The sequence below is a fragment of the Gadus macrocephalus genome, chromosome 5, assembly GCF_031168955.1.
Source record: "Gadus macrocephalus chromosome 5, ASM3116895v1".
Lineage (NCBI taxonomy): Eukaryota > Metazoa > Chordata > Actinopteri > Gadiformes > Gadidae > Gadus > Gadus macrocephalus.
In genome coordinates, this window is record NC_082386.1 from 2,265,104 (window position 1) to 2,275,330 (window position 10,227).

The 10,227-nt window shown below is 41.6% G+C and overlaps 1 protein-coding gene across 1 annotated transcript; it reads right to left on the reverse strand.

Annotated features, from left to right (window-relative positions):
• Positions 1–1,033: 1,033 nt before the first annotated feature.
• On the reverse strand, positions 1,034–9,579 carry LOC132457751 (G2/M phase-specific E3 ubiquitin-protein ligase-like). The gene is made up of 10 exons (XM_060052068.1): positions 9,359–9,579; positions 8,455–8,717; positions 5,885–6,024; positions 4,484–4,790; positions 4,294–4,376; positions 4,033–4,085; positions 2,690–3,003; positions 2,381–2,559; positions 1,964–2,136; positions 1,034–1,674 (listed from the first exon to the last, which is right to left on the reverse strand). Exons 1-10 carry the CDS (start codon positions 9,577–9,579, stop codon positions 1,452–1,454), a joined length of 1,956 nt encoding a protein of 651 aa, XP_059908051.1. The 3' UTR covers positions 1,034–1,451.
• Between the last annotated feature and the right edge of the window lie 648 nt (positions 9,580–10,227).

Genomic DNA, 10,227 nt, shown 5'->3' on the forward strand with positions numbered 1-10,227 from the left:
AGGACTGATTGCGGCACGGAGAACGGGACCATGGCCGCAATTCAGTGTACCCTACGCCACCACCACAATGACTACTACTCTGGAGCGTCCAGCCACATGTATGGGTCATCCACAAGTAACCAGAGGATTGAGTCCTGGTGGTCCATATTCAGAAAGGGAAGGTACGTGGCCCTCGTTAAGTCATTTGATTATGGGTAACCTTCATTCATTCAAATATACGTTATAATTTTAAGCATATACATATTATTTTATCGATTTCTATAGGTCTCAGTTCTGGATGGAGTTATTTGCGGACCTTAGAGATGCCGGACACTTTAACGGGAGTCAAGAGCATCAGCGTCTCCTGCGATATTGCTTCGGTGAGGTCATTCAGAGGGACTTGGATGAGTGTGTGAGACTGTGGAACAGTCACAGGATTCGTCCCTCCAGAACAGCATCATGTCCAGGAGGATTGCCTAATGGAACTGAAAATATTGCCATTTCGTTGGTGTAAGAAACATGAACTGAAGTTTAGCATTATTCTATGTCAGTAGCTCATTTAACTTGAATGTGTTCAGTGTCTCACACTTGAACAATTAGCATTTGAACCCCCCCCCCCCCCCCCCCCCCCCCCGCTAGGCCCCTTTGTCCTCTGTCTTCACCTCCCTCCCCCCCAATACCCCCTATAGTGTTGTCACCACTGACTGCATTCTCCGGTCCGTTCTTCAACTTTGGTGTATTTGTCTCCCTTTGATCTAAACATTTAATAAATGTAATATTCTGTTTAACACAGGTTTGGCTCCAGAGACTGTGGATTTAAAATTGAAGAAACTGAACTGGATGCCTTTCCTGAGGCTCAGCTGACAAGAGCTCCATGTGGGGACCCAAACATGCAGGAGTACTTGGACTTAGCCATGGAGCAAAATAATTTACAGAAGCCAGATCACTGGCAGTCTTCAACTGAACTGTATCTTAGACTAAAAGAAATTGCTCAGCTCTGAATTGATTGCAGGTTTATTGTAAAGTGTCTGAATTTGACACCCAGTTTCAATTTTCCAAAGTGGCAATTAAACAAATAAGAATGCTAATCGTTTTAGATCCATTCTTTTTCATGTTAACTGAAAAAAAAAAACATTAAACTAGTCTCAGGGATCTAGGGTTAGGTTGTGAAGTCAAAAACAGCCAAATCCTGGACTATTTTGTAATCCAAAGTCCATTTGTGTCTTAAACACTCCGTAAGAATCTAGGAGTGGTAGTTTTAAGACATTTCCACAAGTGTTTGCCATTGGAAATGGCGAGTTATCTAGGAACTCTAATTGTGGAAGTGGGTCTAAGCCAGCTGGGGGAAGGGATCTCAGTCCAGTTGAAAACATCAACACGTCCTCCACTGACACAGCAGCCTCTCCTTCTGCAAAGAAATAAATGTTCAGACACACCATGGTATGTGGTTTTTCAAGTAGTTACAAAAAGCCTTACAAACCTTCACAATCCAGAAGATAGTCTGCCCAGTAGGCCAATGTTTGGTTTTCTTTCAGTCTTCTGTTACTTCCAGAAGGACTGAGATCAGGTTTGAAGACCCTCTCAAGGTCTAAGCCAGTGAGTTTCTTGTCGACGTGGCACAGGACAGGGGTCAGCAAAGCAGGGTGTTGCTTCAGTGCACCAAGAAACTCAAGGGCTGACAGACCATCTTTGAATCTGCAAAGTGAACACCAACAGTTTCAATGCTGTGTAGTGCCTACTGCATTTAAATTATCTAAAGAAAACTTAAGGGTTCTCTCCCCGACAATTACAATCCACCTAAACAAATGTACATCTGGGGAAAATAGTTGTGTGTAAACCAATTACTTTGATTTGCATATGTCAAGGTGTTACAAACTGCTAAATTTCACATGGAGGAATGCCACAGAGGACAGGGTATAACAGATACACATGCCATGAGACATTTCAAACAAACATTTCATACATAAAACTGATCTGATCTTACCTGTCAATTACAGAGGAGTTGCGGTCAATGACGTGCCAATGGAGGTAGTCTGCCACAATCTCTTTTTTTTGTTCGACAGCAGCCACATGTCTAAGACAGCCAGCTGTCTGCAACATTGTGCTGTGTCTTAAAATACTGTCTCGCAGATCATCCAATGACGCAGCATTCTCAATCTGAAAGACATAAAGAGGCATAACTACCACAGTAGATAACTGGATATACTATCTTTTCCCATTTTTATTCAGTGACAGAAACAGCATGCTGTAACCCTTACCTTACCCTATCAAAAACTACATTACATATACTACAATACATTCTGTATGCTTATCCTGTAACGGAAGTAAACATGGTCTTAAAACAGTGCAAGAACAATGTTAAACTCTGTCCTTCCACATAGTAGACTTATGCTATTCTCACCTCTCGTAAAGCTTTCCCTATCTCATCATCAGTTATTAAATTAACTGGTGATTTGAATGAGGGCTGGCCCGCAAGATACTGAACAAGACCCTCTGACAGGAAATGGGGTCCTGGACCTCCATGTACTATTGAGACCGCGACCATCTTTCCTGCCAGGAAGTACTCATCCTCCCTAACGGCTGTGAATGAATTCATATTGCAAAATGAAAACATGAAATGCATTATATTCTTTAAGACAGAGGAAAAATGTAAATGTTTGATGATCATTAACCAACCATTAGCACAGCACACTAATAACCCTATGCATACCATTCGCATTGAAGACCAAGAACTTATGACCTTCTGGACCATCAAAAATAGGCCGGTCTTTCAGGAGTTTCATGAGAAGGGTCAAAAACTCCCTTCTCGGTCCACCGGTGTCAATGCCCTCCTCAAAAACTCCAGCATCATCTGTGAACCTGACCAGCATGTCACAGGCTTCTGAGTACGTTGAACGCTTGAATCCTCTGACAGCTCCGGCCCAAATATTGGACCTCGAAATGTTGAACCTGCTGACCTTCTTGTGGTCGATCAGAAGCGACAGGTTTGCTATAATCAAGGGAAGTGTAGTGCCTATCTCCTCCCTGTAATGACCAAAAGTGATTTAATTAATCAATATCAAATACAGTGCACACTTTTACAACAATTATTTAAATACCAGCAATATTGTACAATGGAAAAACTGGAATGCCACACTCAAAAAGCTAATTTTACACTGCTGTGTCTTGGAAATTCTCCACACTGACTACTGCAACCAGCTCCTCATCTTCTTCAACACCTGGTGAATACAGGTCTGTGTATTTTCTGTTGGGAAATTACAATAACATGTTTAAAATCTTACAAACACAACATTTCTTCCCCATGAATTAAATTGAAAGTATGCGAGTCACTATCATTTTTTTGTTTTACCTGTAGCAAGTCTTGTCTGACCGAGTTGGATCCATGTCCTCAGCATCTGATATGACCACAGTCGGAACCATTCCCGAAGGTCCTGGTTCATCTCTAAAACATGATAAAAAAAAAAAGTACAAAAATTATTACTGGACTGCTAAAACTACGTGTGGGGAGGACGGCTGAAAAGATCATTGGAGTCGCTCTCCCCTGCGTCTCAGACGTCTACACCACAAGCTGCATCCGCAAGGCAACCAGCATCGTGGAAGACCCCACCCACCCCTCACAAACATTTTTTCTCAACTCTTTGATCTGGCAGAAGGTACCGTAACATACGGTCTGTCAATACCAGACTACAACAGCTTCTTCCCCCAGGACATACGACTCAGGGACTGATCTGATCACCTCTGTTGTATAGTGTCCTGCTTCACTGTTTTTGTATATTGTTGATACACTATTGCACCTCATGTAAGTAATAATACAGTCACTTAACAAGTATTTGCACTGAAAACTTCTTGGGAAACTTTATTTCACTGTACTGTGTATGTAATGACAAACCCTCTTGAATCTTGAATCACATGAATGAATATTGTTCTTCAGGCCTACAATAGTCATCTAAGAATGTGAATGAATACAATACAGGCAAGATTCTGATTGGTTGATAACCACAAGAAAATTTAAAAATTTTGACTGACAAAGACTAGATGCCAAAATGTACCAACCTTTCATCTCTAGGTTTAGGTCTGGGAGTACTTTGGTTTTGGGGTTCAAAAACCTGAGGGGACAGGCACACATTTATCAACAATTTGTAATAACTTCCATAACTGTTCCCTTACCACATAAATTGTGTGTGTGTGTGTGTGTATGTATGTGTACGCTATATACAGTATAAATATCAATGGTGAAAGGTTGTCAGTATTGTCATAGATAAATCAATAAACACATTTGTATGTAATTAAGTAAAATAAATAATTATGATGTACCACTGTGTCAGCTCGATTAAATTCGACTGTGCTCCTTGATGGGATGTCAATTTCAGAATCCGACTCTGAAGTATCATCCGCTACTGTAAAAACACAAGACAGATCATGTAGATACTGTAGATGCATCCTTCAGTAGAGTATCCAAAATATGTGAAAAAATATTGAATCATGATATATGAGATCCACTAACCTCCTTTAAAATCAGTTTCAAGGCAAATGAAGAGGGTGATCCTGCCATATGGCCTTCCAAGCTCCTTTTTGTACTCGGCCAATTTGAATGGCCTTTCGGATCCAGGCAGATGGACCACCTCTGACCGGTCCGGATACAAAAGGATGTACTTTCCGTCTTGCACGTCCTTATTAAATTTTGTCATCTTCTGGACAGCTTGTTTGAGCAATTCTGGTGCTGCTATCTCTGGGTCAACAAATACTGGAAGCATTTTCCCTCTTAGAGGTTTTACCTCCGTTCCAATCCACACCATCAATCCAATGTTTATCTAATAAAAATGACAAAGATAAGATACATTTCATGTATTAAACATATGGAAAACAAAAGACTACCGGTACATAATACACAGAATGTAGTGTCCCTCCATGGTCAAATTTGTGCCACCAGTTTCATAATGAGCCGAACATGTCCATAAGCTTGAAGCTCTCAAAATACTTTTGCCCAATTGCTTCGGCAAAGCATCTCGCCCTGCATGAGAGCTTCTGTTATTATGTCTAGAGCGCTATATGCCCTAAAATCTACGTAAAGATACCCACTTCAATATATATTACTTTTTTCTTTTAACTTAAGTCTGTACAATAAATCTAGCGTGACACAGATCGATTTACGAGTCATCTCGAGTCAGACAGTCGAGGTTTCCCCAGGTTTGATCATCCCAAATGAAGGACTTTTTAGACCACTTCAATGAAAATTAAGACCTACATCGCAACCATTATGTGGCCGTAAAACATCAGTGTATATAATTATCATGTTGCAGAGAGAGGAAAAGAAGAGGGAGGATGAGAATGAGAGGGGTAGGAAGAGTGAGAGGTAGGGGTAGAGCTGGTAGAGGTGTTCTGCTGTGCATATGTTGCACTGACTTGTTTGGTGAAAAATACAAAATTAATGTTTCAACAGCATGTGTATCTGCAAATATTTCTATGCATGTGAAGAATCTTAAGAATTTGTTAACACTTCATTTCATACACTTATACACCACATCCCTTGTTTCAGTTTAACCTAATTCCCACATTTACTCCTTGGAGTTTAACGTCATTCATTCCTTCATTCAAACAGTCAGTACAGTCATACAGTATCATGGGGGTGAACTAGGCAGCTACCAAACTGCACACGATGGCAGACAATGCTAATATTTGAATGATGTAGGCCGAAAACTCAGAGGAATGAGACGCTCTGACGTTACGGAACCCCTCGTGTTGTATATAATTTTTGCTTTTATCGTATTCCGCCCCATTTTCACCTTGCGTTGCAGTGCGGTTGACTATAAAAAAAAAAAGCCCAGTAGGACATTTAAGGAACATGACATAAGATTTTTTTAAGACTTAAGACCCCGCGGCTTAGCTAAAACAGTCAGTAACATACCTGGACCGGTTTCCTTTCTGTAGTCTTCTTGTAGCTATGTTTCCCTCTCGACCCGTAATTAAACCCCTCGCGTTCTTTAGTCTTCGCGCTTCTGTAGTCGAGATATTGTTTGAATGATGGGCAAGGTTTTCCTGCTGAAATGTACAACACAGAAAGTTAGCGGCCACTAACCTAACCAATAGCGATATTCACTTTCCTTCACATACTAGCAAGCGTTATGCTGCACTTACTTTGCTTTGCATTATCCGGCTGTGCAGAGGTTGCCGGTTTGTTTGGTCCTTCCGTCAGAAACTCGAGGGACCGGCCACACGAGAAACAAAACCGTGATAGTTGGCTGATGTGCTTACCACAAAACGGACAAAACGCGACTCTGTCGCCGTCGCCGTCGCCGTCGCCGTCGCCGTCCATCTTCAATGGGTGAAAACTAGAATTTGCGCGCTTTCCTTGTCATTTCCGGCTCAACCTCTGAGCTTGGGCATTCCCTTTCCGTAAGAAAAATGAACTTGCAAAAATGTTTTATTGAATTTGCAGAAATGTTTTTTTGAACTTGCAAAAATGTTTTCTAAGATGTTATTTTGTTCCGGAACTTGCAAAAGTTTTTTCTAAAATGTAATTTTCGTAAAAAACTTGTAAAAGTGTTTCGAAACTTGTTAAAGTGTTTTACAAAATGTAAAAATTTTCCCGAGTTTGTTTTTGTGTTTTGCCCTTCTCGGCCACCGTAGTACCACGTAGACTACACCACTGCTTATGGGGAAAGAAGCAACGTTGATGGACCATACTAAACGCCTTATCCATACTATGGGTCTGTAAAATGCTAATGTATGCCAAGCACATACGGTGTGCTTAATAAATTATTTATTTATGTCTTAGTTATAATGCCAACTGTTCTTATTTTTATGCCCACCGTTATCATCACAGAGTCCACAAGCAGCGCAGGTTGCAATCAACGATGGGTCACAATCAATCACATCGGACCGTCGAATTCTGCGACCCCACTGTACATGCGGGACAAGAAGTCAAACCCCAACCAAATGTTTTCAAGTCATTTGTCGTCCTCATATCTGTATGTGTACACAATTATTCTGCGATCATCAAAGAGTCCACAAGCAGCAGGTCGCAAACCACGATGGGTCACAATCCATGATAGCTGGTGTGTTATCCAAAAAGAGGCATTGCTGTCAATTACCTACCTACCTCATTTTGTAAACAAGGATGACGTTGGACGTGTCTTATTGGTTCCAATTTGAATTCCGTAACTTAAATAGATTGACAACCGTTATCAGAAAGTTAACGTAGGCCGACAATTTTTGTGCAGCAGTTTCAAGAGTGCATTATTTGTAGAATATAGGCTATATTATGGAGAAACAAATGTTTGAGGAGTTGAGGGAGTTTCTCATCAATGGAGAGTTTCCCAATGAAACTGACAAAAAACAGCGCTGGACAATTCGGCGAAGAGCCTTGAACTACTTGATCGATGGTATTCTTCATGTTTAACCTGTTTTTCTTTTATTCCTAGTCTGTCTTACATAGTTTTGATAGGGCAATATGTAAAGCGTCTTAGAGTACCATATTAAGCGCTATATAAATTTCATTTATTATTATTATTATGCTCATACCAGATATTTTATATATTTTATCAATAAATAATTTATCAATAAATTATGCAGTTATGCATTGCAATTCATGTGAGGCCTGTAGGCCAAATTAAACCAGGCATAAAGGGTTCTCAATAATTGCCATCCTCTTCTAGACGGCAAATTGTTTTATGTCAGACACAGGGGCTCGGACAAGGAGGAAAAGGCGAAAGTGGTCTGTGGGGCATCTGAGGCCGACGCCTTATTTAAAGAATTTTACTGCAGCGACATTGGTGCACACTGCGGCCAAATATGTACCAGGACAGTGATTTCACAAAGGTTCTACTGGCCTGGCATGTCCACCGACATTGATAATTGGGTTAGTTTTTGCATTCATATTTAACAATTTTCTACTTTATTCAGCACAAGAAACTGCAAATCACATGAAAATATCTTCCATGGGTATCAGAATGCACACTGTGTCAGCAAAATCGACATGACCTCAAGCTTGGCACAGAGTATAAACCAATAGATAGATAGATAGATAGATCCTTTAATAATCCTTTACAGGAAATTACAGTGTCACAACAGCGTATGGACGGACAGACATAACAAATAATAATAATAATAATTCATTTTATTTGAGGGCGCCTTTCAAAGCACCCAAGGTCACCTTACAGGGCAGTTTAAAAACAGAAAACAATCAACAATCATAAAAAACACAAGAACAAGATACATTGAACAATTTACATAAGTGGGGTGAGATGGGTTAGATGGAATATGTCAGTTTAAAAAGATGTGTTTAGAGACGAGACTTAAAAGTGGAAAGAGTGTCGGAATTACGGATGTCAGGTGGGAGGGTGTTCCAGAGGTGGGGGGCAGATCTGCTGAAGGCTCTGGACCCCATGGTAACCAGGCGTGCGGGAGGCACAGTGAATTGAATGGAAGAGGAGGACCGGAGAGTGCGGGTGGGTGTGTTGGTGTGTAGGAGTTCACAGATGTATGGAGGGGTGAGGTTGTGGAGGGCCTTGAAGGTGAGGAGCAGAATCTTGAAGTGGATGCAGGTTTTGACCGGGAGCCAGTGAAGCTGCTGAAGGACAGGGGTGATGTGATTAATGGAGGGGGTTCTGGTGATGATGCGGGCGGCAGAGTTCTGGACCAGTTGGAGTTTGCGGATGGACTTGAGGGGGAGACCGAAGAGGAGGGAGTTACAATAATCGATGCGGGAAGTGACCAGGGTGTGAACAAGGATGGCTGTGCTATGGGGTGTGAGGGATGGGCGGAGGCGGTTGATATTGCGTAGATGGTAGTAGGCAGACCTGGTGATGTTATTGATGTGTGTTATTGACAAACACACATTCCCTCATATAGCTAAAATACTTAAACAATAAATGCAATAATTGTTACGTATTTTAAGAACATAAGCTGCCCCCACATAGCCTCTAGGAAGCAGATTCAAACACACAAGCTGTATTACCCTCACATAGCCACTAGGACTGAACATATATGCCGTAAATACTGTACATAGCCACAAGGGAAGCAGGACCTTACTGAAGGCTGCAATAGCTACTCCATCCACAGAAGGCAGCACCTTTAGACAGGTGAGGAAGCTGAGGCTAATACGTCACATAGGCCACGCCTACTAGGTATTTAAACAGGTACGGAAGCAAACAAGGGCAGAAACTTCCGGTAGTCCAGACTTGCGGGTTAGAGGTATTGGCCAGCTGGTAGTCACTCGCACGTGTTCAATACAATTCCCCTCCTTTTGCTTCGTAGTTACCATACCGAAATACTTTGACATATAAAGTGAGTTAAAAGCGATCCGGATTGGACTACCTTCTTCGAAGAACGCAGCATAATAAATACTACAAAGTGCAAAGTTATTTTTGTGCATTTGCACATAGGTGCAATTTGTCTCTGACTGAAGGTGCTGTTCTTGATCACCTTCAGGGTGTGGAGTGGGTGAGTGGGGTTAGACATTATTGAGGCCAGTTTGTTGAGGATTCTGGCCTCTGCCACCTGCTGGACCTTTTGCTGCTCAGCCCGACCACTGAGCAGGCCTTCCTGATCAGCTTGTCCAGTCTGTTTTTGTCCGCTGTGCAGGCGCCTTCTCCCCAACATGCCACAGCGAAAAACAGAGCACTGGCCACCACTGAGTGGTAGAGCAACCCGGTCTCACGAAAAGTCGTGACACTGTCACGTTATTTAATCTATTGAAACGTGTTCAGGATCACGTATTTTCAAAATGTTCGTGTTTTAAAGCACAAATTTCAAACCCATGTATTTCAATTGGAAGTATTTGTCGTGTCACCAGCACGACTTCCAAACTAAGGTTCTGTGCAGGAGCGTTCTCCCTAATGTCCCTTAAGGAGCTCCGTACAGTACATTTATTGTTAAAAATTGTGAACAATATGACAGCTTTAGGCCACCCGTTTCTACTTTCACCTTTGATTCTGAGAAATTGTGACAATTCACGGATATAGGCTATTAAATGCAGGTGCGCTGCTCAGGCAAACCGCAAAAGAAAAAAGGGTAGCTGCTTAATCTTAATCTGAATTGTATGTCTTGATGTTGATCTAGCCATAGATCTATTGTCTTGTTTTTGGCTATGTGAATGGAAGTCCGCGTCGATGCCTCGCAAGTCCAGTGTCGCGAGCGGACGTGACATCTAGAAGTCATACCGTATAATAATGGGTTATCATTAATATTGATGCGTAGGGGTTGATTATAACTCTTGTTTATTGTTTATACCACAGTCTGGGGAAATAC

Excerpts from the sequence above, each read along its gene's own strand:
- LOC132457751 (XM_060052068.1), bottom strand. The coding sequence starts at position 9,579 with ATGTTGGGGAGAAGGCGCCTGCACAGCGGACAAAAACAGACTGGACAA. Across the intron at positions 6,025-8,454 it reads CCTCACCCCTCCATACATCT|TTTCAGCAGGAAAACCTTGC; the intron begins GTGAACTCCTAC and ends CTGTGTTGTACA. Across the intron at positions 2,137-2,380 it reads TAGGGAAAGCTTTACGAGAG|ATTGAGAATGCTGCGTCATT; the intron begins GTGAGAATAGCA and ends TATGTCTTTCAG.